The 20,449-nt window shown below is 51.4% G+C and overlaps 1 protein-coding gene across 1 annotated transcript in view; it reads left to right on the plus strand.

Moving 5' to 3' along the window:
- Hk1 (hexokinase 1) overlaps nucleotides 1-20,449 on the plus strand; it is a 70,441-nt gene that overhangs the window by 39,546 nt on the left and 10,446 nt on the right. The window contains exons 4-14 of the mRNA XM_052744872.1: nucleotides 2,377-2,496; nucleotides 5,501-5,596; nucleotides 6,142-6,241; nucleotides 6,327-6,510; nucleotides 9,923-10,078; nucleotides 11,472-11,705; nucleotides 14,167-14,471; nucleotides 15,713-15,861; nucleotides 16,191-16,310; nucleotides 18,849-18,944; nucleotides 19,817-19,916. Of these exons, the coding sequence (XP_052600832.1) occupies nucleotides 2,377-2,496; nucleotides 5,501-5,596; nucleotides 6,142-6,241; nucleotides 6,327-6,510; nucleotides 9,923-10,078; nucleotides 11,472-11,705; nucleotides 14,167-14,471; nucleotides 15,713-15,861; nucleotides 16,191-16,310; nucleotides 18,849-18,944; nucleotides 19,817-19,916 (1,660 nt within the window). The remainder of the gene's footprint in view (nucleotides 1-2,376; nucleotides 2,497-5,500; nucleotides 5,597-6,141; nucleotides 6,242-6,326; nucleotides 6,511-9,922; nucleotides 10,079-11,471; nucleotides 11,706-14,166; nucleotides 14,472-15,712; nucleotides 15,862-16,190; nucleotides 16,311-18,848; nucleotides 18,945-19,816; nucleotides 19,917-20,449) is intronic.

Consider the following 20,449-nt stretch of genomic DNA (forward strand, 5'->3'; position numbering starts at 1 on the left):
GAGGACACCTTGTGAGAGTTTGTCCTTCCATCATGTGGGTCCCGAGTGTTGAACTCAGGCTACCAGTCTTGGTGGGGAGCACTGACCTGCCGAGTCATCCCATTGGCCCTAAAATGTTGGTTCATTTTAGCTAGCTCAGGCTGGCCCGGAACTTGCCATATAGTCCAGACTGGCCTCACACTCATTATCCTGCCTCTGCTTCCTGCGTGTGAGGTCACAAACATGAGTCACTACAGCTTCTGTGCGTATTTTTAAAATAATGAGCATGTTGTCAGGAAGGTGAGGCGTCACTCATTCATTAATTCATTCATTCATTTATTTTGTGGTACTGGGTATTGAATCCAGGGTCTTGGAAACTAGACATGCTCCACCACTGAGCCACAACCCAAGCTCATTCCTTACCTTTTATTTCAGAAGATAGGGCCTCTCTAAGATGCCTAGCCTGGGCTGGAATTTACTGTAGCTCAGGCTGGCCTGAAACTCTGGCTCCTCCTCCCTCAGCCTCTCGAGTGTTAGGACTATAGGTATGCACGGGGTGCACCTCGGCCTTCTCAGCCACTATAAGAAGATGCATTTGGCTTGGTTTCAGGTGCTGCAGTGAACCCTTTCAGGCCCTCCTCCCTGCCCTTCCTGGACGACCTTCCTCCCTTCCTTCCTTCCTTCAGCTCACTTGGAGCAGGAGTGCCTGGAGCCCCGGGTGCAGATGGCGGAGGGCTCAAGACTGACTTAGTAAAGGGTTTGTAGCAGCCTGAAATAGGTCACAGGAGGCTTAGCCCGGTTTCTCCGGAGAGGATGGTCACGTGTCTCTTCAGTCAGAGACACTGCCGCAGGGTAGCCTGAGTAATAGTGACTCAGGACCGAGGCTCCCAAAGACAGAATGGACTGGGCGTTCCCTAACCCCAGCAGTGAGTCAGGTCCCCTCTAAAGCTGGGTCAAGGTGACTCAGTGCCTTCGACACCGTCCTCTTCTGGACTCTTAAGAAGCTCTGTGGCTGTGTTCCCAAAGGCACACTACCATCAGTAGTGTCCATGCAGAAGCCAGGGAGCCAGGCTTCTGGGTGCTTTCCTAGTGGATTCCTGCGGTGTGTATATACCTAATGAGTCAGAGCCAGCAAGCTTGCATGGCAATGCCAGATATACACTGGGATATTCATAGCATGGCGTGTTCACGCCGTAGTACAGTGATGAACAGGGACAGTCCCTAAAAAGATACATGGATAACTCAGAACAAAGACAGCAGGGTGCACTCCCAGCTCCATTTCCATTTATACACGAGAGTGTTAGAAATCGGGGTGGCAGGAATGACCCCAGAGCCATGAAGGTAGCATCTGTTTTTTTTTTTTTTTTTTTGGTTTTTCGAGACAGGGTTTCTCTGTGTAGCTTTGCGCCTTTCCTGGAACTCACTTGGTAGCCCAGGCTGGCCTCGAACTCACAGAGATCCGCCTGTCTCTGCCTCCCGAGTGCTGGGATTAAAGGCGTGCGCCACCACCGCCCGGCTTGTTTTGTTTTTTTGAGACAGGGTTTCTCTGTGTAGCTTTGCGCCTTTCCTGGAACTCACTTGGTAATCCAGGCTGGCCTCGAACTCACAGAGATCCGCCTGGCTCTGCCTCCCAAGTGCTGGGATTAAAGGAGTGCGCCACCACTGCCCAGCGCATCTGGGTTTTTATTGTTGTTATGGTTTAAGGCAGGGTTTCACTCCATTGCCTACCTTGGCCTTGAACTCGAGGCAATCCTCTTGCCTCAGACTCCGGCATGCCAGAATTGTGGCCATGAGCTACCGTGTCTCGCTTGTCTCGTGGGTTTTGGTGTTGTTCTGTATCTTTGGGGGTTAGGCCCTGGGGATCAGCCAAGGGCGTTGTGGCTAGACAAGTGCCGTACACTGCTCCATACCCCCAGCCCACTTTGTACTTCTCGATGTGGGTATCGGCGATGGAGCAGGTGCAGCTTGTGAGAGCCCTGCGATCTCCACACTTAGGGTTCCTGCATTTCGGGGGTGCTCATCTTTCCTTCAGTAGGTAAAGCAAAAGCACAATGCTTTGACGGTTGTTCAGCCATGGAGCTGCCTGAGGAGCTCTAGGATCGGCCGTGGGAGTGGCCAGGTCACTCCTCCTGGACAGCTGATGGAAACCCCTGGCCAGTGTGTCATGGAAGACTCTTTGCTGATTCTCTGTGTTTCTAATTTTCCTTCAGTGCCTAGATGACCAGTGTCAGTGACCTCTGAGAGGCCAGTTCCTTTGGAGGACTGGAGGTGTTCTGTAAGAGCTATGTTTGCCAGCACACGTGTCCGTGTGCACGCACATGCACACACACATCGTGTGATCTGAAACAGAGTTCTCTCTCCGCCCCCAATCTGATGTCGCTCTTCTGTGCCGTCTAGCTCTTCGATCATGTCGCTGAGTGCCTGGGGGACTTCATGGAGAAAAGGAAGATCAAGGACAAGAAATTACCTGTGGGATTCACGTTTTCTTTCCCCTGCCGACAATCCAAAATAGACGAGGTAAGGATGCCTTGGGGGACACTTGGGTTCAGAAGATGGCAATTGCGCTCTCAGGTTTCCCCTTGCTTGTGGGTGACTCACATGCCTCCTGGTTTTGGCATCGTTTGCCAAAATTAACATGAAGTTGTGGTGACATGTTTCTTCTTACCCTTCTTTTCTCCTACCACCCCCATCCCAGACCTCTTCTGAGGGGTCTACTGTATCCCAGGCTGCTCTCTGGAGAGTAGCCTAGGATGACTTTGAACTCATGGTTCTCCTTCCTCAGAACCACCCTGCCTGGTTCATGTGGTGCTAGGGATTGAACCCCGAATCTAGTGCATGCCGGGCAGGCTCATGTGGTGCTGGGGATTGAACCCCGAATCTAGTGCATGCCGGGCAGGCTCATGTGGTGCTGGGGATTGAACCCCGAATCTAGTGCATGCCGGGCAGACGCTCTACTAGCTCAGTCATATCTGCAGCCTGTTCCGTTGATCAGTTACTTTAGTTGCTGGCGTATTTTTAGAGACCAACTAAGGTACTTATAGCCACCAGGTAGAGGGAGCCATTGATAAAGCTCTCATAAGTGAGCAAGGTAGACAAGGCTGAATAGCTGTGGAGAGAAGGGGGAAATTCTTCCTTGGGGTTGAAGTGTGTTTACCTGGAAGCCACATGGCGACCGCGAGTCTGGGCAGGTGCTGCGCCTCTGGAATCAGGCTGGCTTCTGCCTGAACAGAAACCTTTGGTTCCCTTGTTGAGCTCCCAGGCGACTGAGTTGTCACAGCGTCCTCCTTATTGTCATTTATTCATTCATGCGTCTGTTTGGCAAGGATGCACTCAGCTCTACCCTGTGGTAAAACCATTCCTCAGAGAGCTATGGAGATGTGGAAAAAGAAGGCAGAGACTGTTCCTTGCCTATGTGAGGGGACAGAACAACCCTCCCACCACACACACACACACACACACACACACACACACACACACACACACACCCCTCCCAGCCCTTCCTCAAAGCTTGCTACTGTGTGATAGCGTGGGAGAAAGGTCTGAAGCCCCCAAGATGCCTAAGTTATAGATCATGCTGAACTGTATATGTATATGTTTTTGCTTATACATTCACACACCTGATAAAGTTTAGTTTGTGCATTAGGCACATTACGAGATTAACAACTATAGCTAACATTGGAACACTTCAAACCGTTTACTACAGTAAGAGTTATGTGAAGATATGTTCTCAAAATACCTAATTGCCGGGCAGAGATGCCACTCAGTTCAGTGCTGGCCTCGTGTGCATGAAGCCCTGCGTTTGATCCCCAGCACCGAGTATGATGGTGCATGCCTGTAGTTCCAACACAGCCATAACCCAGTACTCGGGAGGTGGAGGCAGGAGGACCAGAGAGGCTCCAGGTCATCCTCAGCTCCATAGCAAGTTCAAAGCCAAAGTGGGACACATAAGACCCTGTCTCAAAAAGTCAGTTCCTCTTTGAGACTTGGCAGTTGGTGTAATAACCGAGATGGCCGCTCAGTGGCCAACATGATGACTGAGTGTTTAATAGGCACTGGGCCAGGCCCTGAGAGAGAATGGCTAGCGGATATGACCTGGCCTCCAGAAAGCAGTCTTTGAAGGGGAGAGGAAGGTGTGGCAGGAGGGACATCCTCCTGGGGACAGGAGCCTGCAGGGTGGAACAGATGTGGGGGCGGGGCCTTGTGGGCAGGGGAGGTGCCAAAAGTGTGGCTTGTTTACCAACCCTGACCCCCATGGTGGGGGGCGGGGTTCAATAGCCTCCATTGCCCAAATCTAGACCAACTCCGTTATTCTCAATGTACAGAATGCTCCACAGAGGATTGAGATAACAGTCCACCAGGAAGTGGGTGGGAGCTTAGAGAAAGGACTGGGTCTCTAGTCAGCCGAGTCCATGTTCTTCCCACAATAATACCACGTTTGTTTCATTAGAGGCTGAAGGGAAGAAAAGGGCCCCTAGGGTCATTTCCAATGCCGGGCTTAGTCATAGTTGCTCCAGAGTGGAGGTTCACCCACTCCTGTGCAGCCCGCCATGTGCTGCATGGCTCTCCGAGCGAGGTCAGGCCCTTCTTCTTTGTGTAAGCCCTGGGAGACGGGCAGAGCCTGGCAATGGTCATCCCAAACCTGCTGTGTCTATAGCAGCCTTCCCCGCTGAGAAAAGAAGAGCCAAATAGAACTCTTTTATTCCCGGTTTTTGATTTTTTTATTTCTTTTAAAGGCCATATGTAAAAACCATTGACACATACAATACAAAGCTTATGGCAAAGCTAAGTCCCAACTCACGCATACTCCCGGGAACTTAGCCTTGCCCGCCTCTCTCCTGCTTGTTGTCGCTCTGTGAACATGCAGACAGAGATGAGCATCGTACTGTACGATGGGGGATGCATCACGTACAGATGGGGGTGGAAGTCCCACCAAGTACTCTTAGCTGCTGAGGCTTCTCTCCAGCTCTTTTTGAATGGGGCCTGGCTGACGTCAGGTTCAATTCCCAGCATCCACATGCTGGCTCACAGTTGTCTGTAACTCCGGTTCCAGGTGATCCAACACCCTCACACAGACATACATGCAGGCAAAACACCAACGCACATAAAATGAATAAATCAGTGCCTGGCCGTGGCACACACCTTTAATCCCAGCACTCGGGAGACAGAGGCCGGTGGATCTCTGAATTCAGAGGCTAGCCTGTTCTACAAAATGAGTTCCAGGACAGGCTTTTCAAAGCTGCACAGAGAAACCCTGTCTCAAAAAATCCAAAAACCAAAACCAAACCAAACCAAAACCAAAAAATAAATAAATAAATCATTTTAAAAAAGTTCTCCCAGAGAAACCCATTAAGTGGATAGACAGGTGGTGGATCAAACTCACTCTGGCTCCGATGTGACTTGGTAGAGGCCACTTGTCACTGAGGTATGTCTACTTTGTCCCTGTGCTGGGCTGAGTAGCCCCCAAGGCCTGGGGATGCCAAGGCTCTCTGCTCTGATTCCACGTTTCCACTCTCGTTCGCAGGCTGTCCTGATCACGTGGACAAAGAAGTTCAAAGCCAGTGGCGTGGAAGGAACAGATGTGGTCAAGCTGCTGAATAAAGCCATTAAGAAGCGAGGGGTAATTTCCCTTGGGTTGTGCAGAGTCGGGTATGGCGGGAATCTCCATCTTAAAATGGCTTACCGCTCGCTCGTGTTGCCGGGAGGGGAGGGGCACAGACGTGCTGTGCTCTGAACACCCCGACAGGGGACTAGTGAGAATCCCAGCCCAGGGGAGTAGGTTAGATGTGAACTCCCAGAAATGCCACCAAAGGTGGCCTGCAGCGGAGACCCTCCAGCCAGAACCTTCAGGGATTAGCTCTTGAAGGAGCTGCCCTCTGTGGATCTTCTGACTCTCCATTGGAGGCTTGCAGAGGAATGTAGAGGAAAATTCACCCCCCCAAAGAATCCTGAGCCAGATAATTAAGGGGACCTTGCAGTTTCCATAACGTAATCACTGCTCTCTAATCCAGTTAATTGAGTACTGGCCACAGTGAAGCCAGCGCCGCCCACTAGCTTGGTGGCATGTGAGAATCGGAGCATGCCTGCCAAGCTTATCTCTGAGGGCGGGATTTCTGCACCCCTCCGGGAGCTGACGGTGACCTTCTCTTCGTTATTGGTCCCCAGGACTATGACGCCAACATTGTGGCTGTGGTGAATGACACAGTGGGGACCATGATGACCTGCGGCTACGATGACCAACAGTGTGAAGTTGGCCTGATCATTGGTAGGGCGCCCCCCCACCTCCCCGAGCTCCGCCCCTTGATTCCGCCCACGAGACACCCGACAACGTCCTGCCTTGTCTCTCCCAGGCACTGGCTCCAACGCGTGCTACATGGAGGAGCTGCGACACATTGACCTGGTGGAGGGGGACGAGGGAAGGATGTGCATCAACACCGAGTGGGGGGCCTTCGGGGACGACGGGTCCCTGGAAGACATCCGAACCGAGTTTGACAGAGAGCTGGACCGGGGATCCCTCAACCCTGGGAAGCAGTTGTGAGTAGACTTTCTCTTCTAGCTACGCATCTGACTTAGGAAGCACTTAGCAAAAGACTGGAGGGTAGATGGGAAAAGCCATAAAGCCAGGTCGTCACCAATGCTGTCGCCCATTGGATTTATTTTTATCTTTTTGTCACACTGGTGTGGATCCAACAGTCTCTGGCATGCCAGGTAAATATTCTACCACTGAGCCATATCTTCAGCCTTTAAATTGTTTTTTTTTTTCTTTGTTTGGAAACAGAGTCTTGTTAAGTTGCCTAGGTTGGTCTTGAACTTACAGCCCCCGCAGTCTCAGCCTCCTGAGTAGCTGAGATGACAGGCTTGCACTAACAGCCTGCGCTCTACTTCAGATTTGCACGATTGGACTACTGCTTCTTGCTTGGTTAGATGCGCGGCTGTGGAGGGCATGCCTTTAAAGGCAAGATGGCGTAGTAGATAAAGGTGCTTACTCAGTATGTAAGCCTTGACAGCTTCAGTTCGACCCCTGGATCCCATGTAAAAGTAAGAGAACCACAGCTGCAGAGTTGTTCTCTGATCTCCACGTGTGTTGTGGCACGTGCGCCCATGAACACACAAACGTGCACACACATACACAATAATATATATATATATATATAAATAATTTATTTATTTATTTAATTTAGGGCTGGAGAGATAGCTCTGTGGTTAAGAGCACTGACTGTTCTTCCAGAGGACCTAAGTTCAATTCCCAATACTCATATGGCGGCTCAAAACCATCTATAACTCCAGTTCCAGGAGATCTGACACCCTTTTCTGACCTCCACAGGTGCCGAGCACACACATGGTACACAGATATACAGGCAGACAAAACACCCAATCGTGTAAAGTAATAGAATAATTAAAAATATCAGAGTCGGGCGGTGGTGGCGCACGCCTTTAATCCCAGCACTTGGGAGGCAGAGACAGGCGGATCTCTGTGAGTTTGAGGCCAGCCTGGGCTACAGAGTGAGTTCTAGGAAAGACACAGAGCTACACAGAGAAACCCTGTCTCAAAAAAAAAAAAGTTAAATAACATTTTTTTCTGTTTGATCACCTTATGATTGGGATAGGGATGTAGCTCAGTTGGTAGGGTGCTTGCCAGGCATGAGTGAGGCCCTGGGCTCCATCCCCAGCATGCCATAAACTGGGTGCAGTGATACATGCAATCCCATCATCAGGAGGTGTTAGAAGAGGACCAGAAGTTCAAGGACAGCCTAGGCTATGCGAGACCCCATCTCAAATGCATATAAAAATAGCTTAGGAAGTAACCAGACACAGGCAAGGTCCTAAGCGCTCAGTAGCCAGATTTCACGGTCATGACCTGTATGAGCACGCGTCCTGGGCAGAACCTTGCAGGAAGGCCTTGCCTTACCATTACACAGATGAGGAAGCCGAGGCCTTGACAGGTACAGCGGCAGCAGAATTGACGTGAGCCTGGCCGTCGGGCCCCGCTTGCCCTTCCGCCGGCTCAGGGATTCCAGCCTAGACTCCACAGGGCTCTTCCCACAGGAGCCTGGGCAGTGGCTGAGCAGCCAGGCCACAGAGGGAGCTTTCCTGCCAGGGAGCATCCACTCTCTGGAGCTGGGTGGGCCCGCCTGCCCGGACCCGTCAGGAACAGGGAACAATGGAGACTGTGTTTGGAAGGAGGCCGTGCGCTGCGCTGACAGGCCAGGGCCGGGCGCTCGAGGGCCCGGCAGCATCTTTGGCTACTGGATAGCTCTGACTGGAACAGATTGTTTTGCTGTCTCGATGCCAGCTCTGGGAGTGCCAGCCAGCCAGCCACCCTTAAGAGGAGGCCTCTGATCTGCTTGACTGAGGGGCTCCTTCCAGTCCCTGACCAGCCATACTGGGGTCTGAGTCCGACTCAAATATGCTATTAGGCCCCGGGAGCCCCCCCGCCCCCAACTGAGTCTTCTGATTGGCACGTTTTAGCATCCGTCCACAGGCTCCCCTATGGTGCTTGGACCGGAGAGGTTGCTTCAGATATGACGTCACACCTCTCGCCACGTTCACTGTGGGATTGGCCCCTTCCTGAATTTGGCCAGAGCGGTGGGGTGAGCTGATTGGCCTTCAGCTCCTCAGAGCCCATCCCCGGATGGTAGGGTGAGGCCAGTAGGGAAGGAGTGTGTATTCCTCAACAGCAAAGCCTGATCCTTAGCAGGCAAAGGATGAAATGAGGGGCTGGGGATGCAGCAGCGTTGACGCAGTGCTTGCCTAACACGCGCACAGCCCTGAATCAGAACCCCCCCAGTACTTGTATAAACTAGACTTCATGGGACACACCTATAATCTCAGCCCTCACAAAGTGGAGACAGGAGAATCAGAAATTCAAGGTCATCCTTTGCTACAGATCAAGCTTAAGACCAGCCTGGCTTTGTAAGAATTTGTTTCCAAAACAAACAAACCATCAGACGTAGAGACAGACATCTGAGTCGATCTGAGCTATTTGCCAGCTCCAGGTCTCAGCTCCTGCACCCTGAAAGTGAAGATTTAGGGCTCCAGGGCTGAAGGGACTAAAGTCCAAAGCCAGATCTGCTGTTGCTGTTCTTCCATGGACAGGTGAATTGACCTCTCTGAGCTTCCGCTTCCCCACACTAGAACGATCCCCAGGCCCCCGTGTCATTTATTGGGAAGCTTCCAGGCAATCGTGCACTGAAGTCCTTTAGTGCTGTCCCTGACACTGTCATCTCCATCTTCATCGACAGCGTCTTCTTCACCATCATCAAGTACCAGGGCTGGGATCAACAAAGGCACAGGGGCTGGGGAGTTGGTCCAGCAGTTAAGAGTGTACACTGCTCTTGCAGAGGACCCAAGTTCAGGTCCCGGGATCCCTGTCGGGCACCTCAAAACTACCCTTTGTGGGCACATATACTCCGGCCCACAGACAACACACACACACACACACACACACAAAACACATAATAACTTTTTAAAAATTATCCAAAAAACAAATGCACCAATAGCCTCTTTCCCCATGGAGAACAGATTCCCGTATCCTCCAGAAGAAGACATTTTTCCCTCTTCTGAGCTGGGCACTTCCGGGCTACCTCCGTCCCGGAAGGCTGTCTGCCGGAGTGATGGGAATGACAGTCGTGTCAGAGGTGACCCCTTCGTTTGTGTGGGGCCCTTCTCACCTGCCACCCTTAATCCAAATTCTCACAGTCCCCTACCTCCAGGCAGCCTTCCTCGCCTGTCCCAGCCCTGCAGCGTTTTCCTGGGTGGCCACCCTGTCTAGAGTCAGTGTCTGAATCACACAAGTGACCTTCCTACCACGGAGACTGGGAGCTCGAGATGCAGTGGGCCCCCTCTGCTTTTCTGCTGTCCCCTCCGTGAATGCTGACCCCGGTGGCAGCGGTGGCGGCGTTAGATCAGAGGGTACCTAAAGATACCAATGGAATCCCCCCTGCAGGTTCGAGAAGATGGTCAGTGGCTTGTACATGGGGGAGCTGGTCCGGCTGATCCTGGTGAAGATGGCCAAGGAAGGCCTCTTATTTGAAGGGCGCATCACTCCAGAACTGCTCACGAGGGGCAAGTTCAACACTAGTGACGTGTCAGCCATTGAAAAGTAGGTACCATCTGGGGGCTTGGGAAGAAGGCGGGGTGGGAGGGGGGACGCGGGGGGGGGGGCTGCTACCTCTTCAGACCAAGTATGGGGGCAGCTTTTCCCCAAGCACCAGGCTATCTGGATCCATCTCCCCTCACCCTCAGGCGGCCTCTCCAGCTGGTTCCCTGCACGATCTTTCTGGTACGGTCTTTAAGAAACAGCCTGGGGGCTATGGAGATGCTCAGCAGGTTCAGTCCCCAGCACCCACATGGCAGCTCATCATCATCTATCTCTATTTCCAGGGGACCAACTTCTGGTCTCTGTAGGCACCAGGCATGCGTGTGGTGCACCAAAAACACCCACAGACATAAAAATAAATAAATCTTAAAAAGAAGAAAAAACTTAGCACAAGTGTTTTATGGATGTTTTTCTTGTGTAGTTTCAAAAACAGTGCCCTCCTCACTCTCACGCATCACACACGAAAACACACACACACCACACCACACTCATTCACTCATTCCACATTCACCTCCAACCCCCTCCTCTCTGGGTAAGATTCAGTTCAAGGAAGCAGCTGATTCCAGTGTTGAATCAGACTGAGCAGACCTGGGCCTGGACTCTTGGAATTCCCTCTTGGTACATCATGACCTTTCCCAAACTGTCTTCTAGGGAACCTAGAGGCATCCACTCAATGACTGGATGGTTCTGTGGGAAATACTAGTTTGTAGTATTTATTAACTAGAATACTAAAGAACCCTGATCACTGTGATTAACCCAACATTCCCCAAAGTTTCTTTTGAGCCCAAACTGCCTCCCTGATCTTGCTGCTCCGTGCTGTCCATCCCCGCATGAGTTACCTGCAGTGTGCCCTCACTGGTCCCAGGAAATTCACATCAGGCCAGTGGAGCTTTGTGAGAGAGAGAGAGAGAGAGAGAGAGAGAGAGAGAGAGAGAGAGAGAATATTTTAAAACCTAACAGCAAATCTATACAGAATCCTCTGAATGAAATAAAACCAACAAAAGATATACAAAACATGTACGCAGAAAATTAGAATTTTATAGGAAACATCTGGACATATATGTAAGCAACTCAGATCCTCCATGAGGGAGGTTCCCCTTCTCTATGAGCATCCACTCCCGGGCAGAAACAGCTCTTTTTCTCCACTTGCTCACAGGCCACGTGTGCGGTCTCCCCTCTCCGCAGCTGGGCATGACATGCCTGGCCTGGTAGTATTCCCACCAGCCAGCTATTCCTTGTGCACGGGCACCCACCCCGGGCATTCCACAGTGCTCCTCCCATGCCAGGCTGCACGGTGGGTTCTGCCCTCCCGCAGCTCTGCCTCCCAACCCTGGTGCTTGCTCTCCGCAGCCTGGCACGGTCCCGAACTCATAAAGTGTGACCTCTCACCTCCCAGGAATAAGGAAGGCATTCAAAATGCCAAGGAAATCTTAACCCGCTTGGGAGTGGAGCCGTCTGACGATGACTGTGTTTCGGTCCAGCACGTATGCACCATCGTCTCCTTTCGTTCCGCCAACCTAGTGGCTGCCACACTCGGGGCCATCTTGAACCGCCTGCGTGACAACAAGGGTACGGCCAGGCTTCGGACCACGGTCGGTGTGGATGGTTCTCTCTACAAGACGCATCCACAGTAAGTCCACCCGACGCTGTATTTGCTCGTTCCTCCATCCGCGTGAGACCAAGGCCCCTCTCCAGAGGGCACACTTGTGCACCCAGCCCATGGTCTGGGAAGATAAGACAGTGCCTGGTTCTGGGAAGCAAGGCTAAGCGTTGCTCATCTGGGACAGCCCGCCCTCAATGCCTTGTCACGTGTGGCTTCTGCAGTCCACGTTGGTCTCTTATTTCCCAAGGTGAGATGGGTGTGTGTGTATGTGTGTGTGGGGCTTGCCAGTACTTTTTCCCCCAGGGTACTCTTTTGGTTTTTTGAGACAGGGTTTCTCTGTGTAGCTTTGCGTCTTTCCTGGAACTCGCTCTGTAGCCCAGGCTGGCCTCAAACTCACAAAGATCCGCCTGGCTCTGCCTCCCGAGTGCTGGGATTAAAGGCGTGCGCCACCACCGCCCAGCCAGGGTACTCTTGATCAGGGAGAAATGAGGAATATGTAGATAGAAATATAGAGGAGAGAGACAGATAGAAACACAGGATATCCTCAGGAAGGGCCTGGGTCAAAACCCACCGCCCCCTCTGTCTTTACTAAAGGGCTTTAAAGGGATGCCAAGGGGTGGAGCAGAAGACCTCCCCCCGGCACAGCCAAGTGCAGACCTTCCCAGACACCTGGTGACCATGCACGTGGTCAAGCCATCCCCTAAATGCAGCCCTGCTGTGTAAAGCAAATTCAGGTCTCACTAGGAAGCTTTTGTGGGTTCCCATAATAGAGATTTCTCCAGACAGGAATGTGAGGTGTAGTGTGTCTGCAGCCTGGCTGATTGTATCCAGAGGGACTTCATCCCCATTAGAACTGGAACTTGGGCCAGGCCATGGTGGCACATGCCTTTAGTCCCAGCACTTAGGAGGCAAAGGCAGGTGGATCTCTGAGTTTGAGGCCAGCCTAGTCTATATAGTAGGACTCTGTCTAAAAACCAAATAAAACAAATGTCTGTAGGCAGTAAAATACACACAACACAACTCTGTCATCCTAGCTAGTCTCCAGGACACAGTCTGGTGGGGTTGGGGAGTTTCTATGCCATACATCCGCCATGTTCAAAACTCCTGTTTGCACCCTCACATTTTAAAGAGTAACTTTGACCTGGGGTGATGGCTCAGTCAGGACAGTGCATGCTACAAAAGTTTGAACACCTGATTCACTTCGCCAGAACCCATGCCAGGGGCAACAGTGTGGGGTGCCCCTGTAATCCCTGGGGAGGGTAGGAGCCAGGAGGATCCCTGGGGCCTGCTGTCCGGCTGGTCTAGACAGTTGGTGAGCTCTCCCTCGATTCATGAGAGACTACGTCTTTAAAAATAAGGTAGAGGCTGGGCAGTGGTGGCCCACACCTTTAATCCCAGCACTCTGGAGGCTGATCTGTATAAGTTGGAGGCCAGCTTGGTCTATAGAGGGAGTTCCAGGGCTACACAGAGACACTCTGTCTTGAAAAACAAAAACAAACGAAAGGTGGGAACAATTAAGGAAGACACCCTGGCCCCACACATGTGCTTGAACCAGAACTCTTTGATACCTACATACGCGCGCCCCTCCAGGAGCACATGCGCACAGAAAAGAAGCATTTGCAGCAGGTGTTGATTATTTCAGGATTACTAGACACTTGAGACCGTTCAAAACGTTTCAAAGTGAACAGAAGTCACTCTTAACCCATTCCTTGGAGGCGGTGACCGCCGGTATTTTGGGGAAATGGCTTTTCCTGTTTCCTTTGGCAGGCGGCCTTCCGTACAGCAGGACCACGAGTTCTGCGCCTCGCGCTGGCCTAAGCGTTTCTTCTAGGGGCGGAGGGGAAGAGCCAAGTGAAAATAAAAACATGAGGGGTTATTGAGCCCTGCCTCAGCGCCAGTTCCTCATGTCAGCGCCTCACTAAGTCCATTTATTTCTCAGCGCTCCACCTTCAGGCATTGGTCTCCATCGAGTCCAAGGTCAATACTGGCTCAAGGTCACTCGCCATGGCAGCAGCGGGGCGGGGCTCACTCACCCTTCTTTTCGGACTGAAGCGCTTGCCCTTTGGCTCCTGTGACACTTTAACGCAGTGGAGGAAAGAATCCTCCCCTCCAGCCCGCCATGATCCTTTGAAGCAAAGTCTTTCTATGTAGCCCAGGCTAGCCTGGAATTGACTATGTTGGCCAGGTTGGTCTGGAGCTGGTAGTGGCAGTCAGTCCTGCTTCACACAGGATGGTATGGGCCCTTGAATTTTTGTGGGTGACATTATCATGAAATAATGAGATCCTCCCATTTGTTATTATTGTTATAAGGAGTTTTGGATAATCTCCCTTTCCGTGCGCGCATTTCTATAGCGGGTGAATAAGGAAAGAGCAGTGGTAGAGGATGGAATTAAAGCATGCTGACTTGGGGGGCTCGCCAGATATCCCCAACAGGCAGCTTGGTCCAGCTGTTGCTGCACACCCCCATCAACCTTCTTCCCTCCCTCAGGTATTCCCGGCGCTTCCACAAGACCCTGAGGCGCCTGGTGCCCGACTGCGATGTGCGTTTCCTCCTCTCTGAGAGCGGCAGTGGCAAGGGGGCTGCCATGGTGACCGCAGTGGCCTACCGCCTGGCCGAGCAGCACCGGCAGATCGAGGAGACCCTGGCCCACTTCCGCCTCAGCAAGCAGACGCTGATGGAGGTGAAGAAGAGGATGCGGGCTGAGATGGAAATGGGGCTGAGGAAGGAGACGAACCCCAGGGCTACCGTCAAGATGCTGCCTTCTTTTGTCCGGAGCATCCCAGACGGGTCTGGTGAGGGCTTGTTGGGGCTGCCACACCTCTGTCCCAGGAACGGGGGGGGGGGGGGGGGGGGGGGGGGGGGGGGGGGGCTGGGTAGGGGACATTTTGGACTCTCCCAAGGATGCTTTTGCACTGGCTATGCCTAATTTGAGAGGATCAGGAATCTTACCCACCCAAATGTGTGTGTGTGTGTGTGTGTGTGTGTTGGAGCTTAGAGCAGTTCAGTTCTTCTAGTGGGACCTCCCAGGCTAGTGCTCTTTGTAAAACCACTTTAGATTGGAAAATGGGAGGCTTGGGCATAGTAGTGCACACCTGTAATCTCAGTACCCAGGAGGCTCTGGAGTTTGAGGCCAGCCTCAGCTACACGAGACAGACCAACAAAAGAATTCACACACTCCTCTTCTTTTAAGTAGTAGCAGCATATATGTGAGAGAGAAAGGCCTGGGGCCTTGCCCCCATGGGCAGGCTGGAGAAGCAACCTGCCCTTCACTGAGGCCAGTGCTATGGCAATTGAAGAGAATTTTTTGAGTGGATCCTCAGAATAATGGCTGTCTGGGTAGAAAACACATTTTACAGATATGTATTGTTTTACTATAAACCACTCTCAAATTTGGTGATATAAATCAATTACCATTCACTGGTGGCCACGGGCAATTCTACTCATCCAGGCCAGGCTGTGCTGGGGGTCAGCTGAGAGGCTAACCTCAGTCTTTTCTGGATACCCAGGGTCAGAGTGGCTGGCCACGGCTTTCCCACCAGTGGGTCACTGCACTTTACCACTGGGTAGAAGCAGGGTCTGGAAGCCAAGGCTAGGACTGACTCAGCTTTGCCCACACCACACCCCTTGGACCCCCAGAACCCCAAGAAGAGAAATAAGTTCCTCCATTTTTCAGTAGCAAGAACCATACCACCATTTTTAGATAGAATATGTTGATACAGATTATGCATTTTTTTTTTTTTTTATATGAGGGTCACTAAAGCCAAGATATTTTTGTCGGGCTTTTAAGTATCCCTGGTGAAGCTTGGTTGTTGTGGCTAACAGTTCCCTCCTGGGGCCACCCTTCTGATGCCAGCCCAGCTTGTATGTCAGAGTCTAGCCCTCCTTTGAGCCCATACTGTATATCACAGGGAACATTCATCGCAGCCCCTGAAATGCAGGACGGGGGCAGTTGGGCAGAGGGCGGGCGCGGTGTACTTCACCAAGATGCACTTAACCATTTGTGGCTTCCTCTGTGTGTTTTTCCTTGTGACAGAGAATGGCGACTTCTTGGCCTTGGATCTTGGAGGAACAAATTTCCGCGTCCTGCTGGTGAAGATCCGTAGTGGGAAAAAGAGAACGGTGGAAATGCATAACAAGATCTACTCCATCCCCGTGGAAGTCATGCAGGGCACTGGGGAAGAGGTAAGGTGGACCTGTGCAGGCATACCTGCATGCATACCTGTCGAGGGTATGCATCATACACCCGGCCAGTGGCATTGGTGGTCATGAGATAACCCACGGCTGCCACATGACACTGTAGCTGTGGCCCTGTGGCCCTAAAGCATCAGGTCTTTTGTGCTATGCTTTGCCCATGATACTCCAATGGCTGAGAAGTTCCTAGGGGCTGTGTGTGTGTGTGTGTGTGTGTGTGTGTACACGTGTGTGTGTACGTGTGTGTATGCGTGTGCGATTGCATGCTGAAAGTGGGAAACCTAAGCGAGCCTGGGTAACCCATTTCTCATCCCTTGCAGCTCTTCGACCACATCGTCTCCTGCATCTCCGACTTCCTGGACTACATGGGGATCAAAGGCCCCCGGATGCCTCTGGGCTTCACCTTCTCATTCCCCTGCAACCAGACAAGCCTGGATTGTGTGAGTCTCTTTCCTGAGGACAGCAGACCTCTGATAGTGCTGACTTCATGTGGTTAGGCTTTTCCCCAACCTCAGTGCTGTCCTCAGATGTCTGGGACAAGTCTTATATGTCTCATGGGTCACCTCCAGAACATCCTAAGACTCTACTCTTCTGTCATTATTGAAATGACCAGGCGGTGGTGGCACACACCTTTTATCCCAGCACTCGGGAGGCGGAGGCAGGCAGATCTCTGTGAGTTTGAGGCCAGCCTGGTCTACAGAGAGAGTTCCAGGACAGCCAGAGCTATCCTGTCTGGAAACCCCGCCCCCATCCTCCCAAAAAATATGAAGGCGCCATCTCCTCTGAGAACCTTTGGGACCTCCAGGCACAAAGAATCTTACCCTTTTCTGTTTTCCTGTGCCCTTGGCTGCCACCTTCATTATAGAACTTTGCACACTTCTGAAGTAGCTCACTATTCCTTCCTCTCCAAACCCACTTCTTCTTCTTCTTCTTCTACTTCTTTATCCCAGGCTGGCTTCCAACTTGGCTGTGTAGACCCCACTGCCTCCTCTCCTAGGTTCTGGCATCACAGGCATGTACCACCACACCTGATTTACATGTGCTGGGATGGAGCCCAGAGCTTTGCACATGCTAGGCAAGCACTCTGCCAGCTAGCCTCATCCTTAGGCCTTAGTGGCTTTCTTTGTGACTGGTTGTGTGGCAGGGATCTGGCTCTGTTAGAACAGACCTTTAGTAAATGCTTGCTCAAGCTATAGGATGAAAAGGATCCCAGATGGGGCGCAGGTGCCCACTGGGAACTAAGGTGTGGGCATGCATAAAGGTTACTGTTAGGTCTCCAACCCAAAACAAGTCTCACTCAGGACCTGTGGCTCCTCCCAGTACCTCTCACCCCACCCCCTATCCTAGACCTCTCCCTCCCAGGGGCTGGTTTTTCCTCCCTCCCAGGCTGATCTCTTATAACTCAGCCATTTTGGCTACACCAGGCTCCTCTTTTGGTTGGTGACTCCTCTCTTGCTTTCCCTCCCCGTCTCTCCTCTCGTGGTCCTGTTTAGTCTGCCGGCCATGTTCAGCCTGGACTCTCCCTCTGTGTGCTCTCTCCCTTACGTCGACAGTGAGAATCATCGCCATATTTTAGGAGTAGTCATGCCTCCTCCTTAGATTTCATTTTTTTCATTCAGTTACAGTTCTGTCCTTAGGGATCTTCTATGCCAGTGTGCCGGCACTCAGCCGCTGTGCAGGAAGGGCCAGGGGTGGGTAGACATACTGGGGGCAGATGGAGAGGACTGTGCAGAGTCACTGACGTAGGAACCAGCCTGTCTGGAAGATATGTAGGCAGCTGTGCATGGCACAAGTGGAGACATGGCCAGGGAAGGGCCTGAGGTGACGGTTTAAGGCCTGGTTGCCAGCACTGGGAGAGCTAAGTAAGGTGACCCGATGACCTGATGACGTCACCTTACTTAGCCCTCCCCATACTTCCAACCTGGCCTTTTTAGATATCAACAGTTGATTCTTTTTTTTTCAGGCAGGGTCTTATGTTGCCCAGGCTGGCCTCAGATTCCTTGTGTAGCCAAGAATGGCCTAGAATATCTCATCTTCTTGCTTCTCCCTCCCATGTGCTGGGATGATGAGTGTGTACCATACTACCTGGTTTGTGCGGCCCCTGGATCAAAGCCAGAGCTTTGTGCATGCTGGGCAAGCACGCTACCAGCTGAGCTACATCTCTAGCCCTAAACTTTTGTTTATTGAAGTTGTTTTTAGAGGTCTGATTTTTTTTTTTTTTAAAAACAAGGTCTCATTATGTAGCTCAGGCTAGCCTACAACTTGTGTACCCTAGACTGTTCCTGTTCCTGAACTAAAGGATGGTACTCTTTTTTTTTTTTTTTTTTTTTTTTGGTTTTTCCAGATAGAGTTTCTCTGTGTAGCTTTGGTGCCTGTCCTGGAACTCACTCTGTAGCCCAGGCTGGCCTCAAACTCACAGAGATCTGCCTGGCTCTGCCTCCCGAGTGCTGGGATTAAAGGCATGCACCACCACCGCCCAGCTAGGATGGTACTCTTGCTTCAGCTACTCAAGTACTGAGATTCCAGGTGTGAGCCACCACATCCAGCAGGATGACTCTCCTGTCATCTCCCATCCCTGTAGTACACGCGCGCACACACACACACACACACGCACACGCACACGCACACGCACACGCACAGGCACACACAGCTAGCAACATATAACTTCAGTCCTGTGAAGCCTAAGGGCTGCCTAAACAGTAATAGCGTTACTACAATTTTGCATTCCTTTCCTTAAGTGGTCAGCAACCAACCTTATCGGCCTGTTTCTCCGTCTGTGAAGTGGGGTTGGAGACATCTGGAAGACAGTGGGAGGGGGGCCAGCCACAGGGTCACACTTTATTATATTGAGTGTGATGTCACGGTATCTAGACACACAGGCTCAGTGGCCATTGCCTTGCCGGGGAGGGAGGGTACCAAATTCTCCTGACTATAGAAGGGTTTCTCACCCCAGCTCCCTTCTGTTTCTCTTGTTGTAGGGAATCTTGATCACTTGGACGAAGGGTTTCAAGGCCACTGACTGCGTGGGCCATGATGTAGTCACTTTACTGAAGGATGCAGTAAAAAGGAGAGAGGTACTTTAATATTTTAAAAATAACTTTGTGGGAGCTAGAGAGATGGCTCAGAGGTTAAGAGCGTTGGCAGCTCTTCCAGAGGTCCTGAGTTCAAGTCCCAGCATCCACATGGTGGCTCACTACCATCTGTAATGAGATCTGGTGCCCCCTTCTGGCCTTCAAGTATACATGCAGATAAAGCACTATATACATAAAATAAATAAATCTTTAAAAAAAATAAATAAAAATAACTTTCTGCCTTTGGAGGGGTTATAACAATCAAGCTTGCTTTTTTTGTGAAAAATTGGAACACCATGGAAGCATGTGATTTGGGGGTGGTAGAAGTGTCCCCCAGTCACTGCCAGCATTTAAGGGACACTTGTCAGTTTTGTATTGTTAAGGGATAATGCGGGGGCTGGAGAGATGGCTCAGAGGTTAAGAGCACTGGCTGTTCTTCCAGAGGTTCTGAGTTCAATACCCAGCAACCACATGGTGACTCACAACCATCTACAATGAGATCTGGTGCCCTCTTCTGGTGTGCAGGGATACATGCAGGCAGAACACTGTATGTATACATAATAAATAAAAGACGAAATGTGGAAAGGATGATATACTCAAAGAGAGGTAAAATCATGACTCATTGGAGTGGAAAGAGAGAAGCAGTTCCTAAGAGCCCATACCGCCAGGTAGTGCGGAGTTCCCAGGCATCACATGTGTACGGCCCTGTTGGCTGGAATAGATTTAGGCAGTATTGCTACTCTATGGCAAAGTACAGAACACAGTCAAGAAATCAACCCTGGTTCCCAGCAGCACCCAGGCCACAGCATGAACTAGCAGGATTCAAGGCAGGCCACGCTGGTCGTTCCGTAGATCCATGTCTCTTTCTTTTCAAGGAATTTGACCTGGATGTGGTGGCTATTGTCAACGACACTGTGGGCACCATGATGACCTGTGCATATGAGGAGCCCACTTGTGAAGTTGGACTCATCGTAGGTAAGTGTCCTGAAGGTGTCTCTTCTCCAGGAAGAGGACACTGGCATTTCCTGCTTTGTAGAGATCCGGCAGCTCCGTTCTTAGTGGGAGACAGTTGATCTCTTGGTCCCATTTATAGACCACCTCTAGAATTCTGTCTTGGAGCGAGGCTGCCGAGTTCCCTTCCCAGCATCCCATAATGCTGCTGCACATCAATTATGACTGGACTGTCAGTCAGTGAGCTCTCCAGGAAAGGGGCCACACACACACACACACACACACACACACACACACACACACACACACACAAAACCACACCTCCTATGTCCTGGGTAGATGGAGTGGGGTGTCTGGAACCAGCCTGTATGGAAGAACCCCAATGCTGCAGGCTCACAGGCAGAAAAGGAAGTAGAGACTGTCTCCACTCCTGACCATAGTCTAGCTGGGAAGGGCCAGTGTGCTCTTGGGTATCATTCACCCGTCAATAGCCACTGTCTAAATGGCCCCAGCCCTGGAGGTTGTTAACATTGTCAGAGGCCTGGGCCTCAAGAGCA

This window comes from Peromyscus californicus, unplaced genomic scaffold (assembly GCF_007827085.1).
Source record: "Peromyscus californicus insignis strain IS unplaced genomic scaffold, ASM782708v3 Scaffold_19__1_contigs__length_69161282, whole genome shotgun sequence".
Lineage (NCBI taxonomy): Eukaryota > Metazoa > Chordata > Mammalia > Rodentia > Cricetidae > Peromyscus > Peromyscus californicus.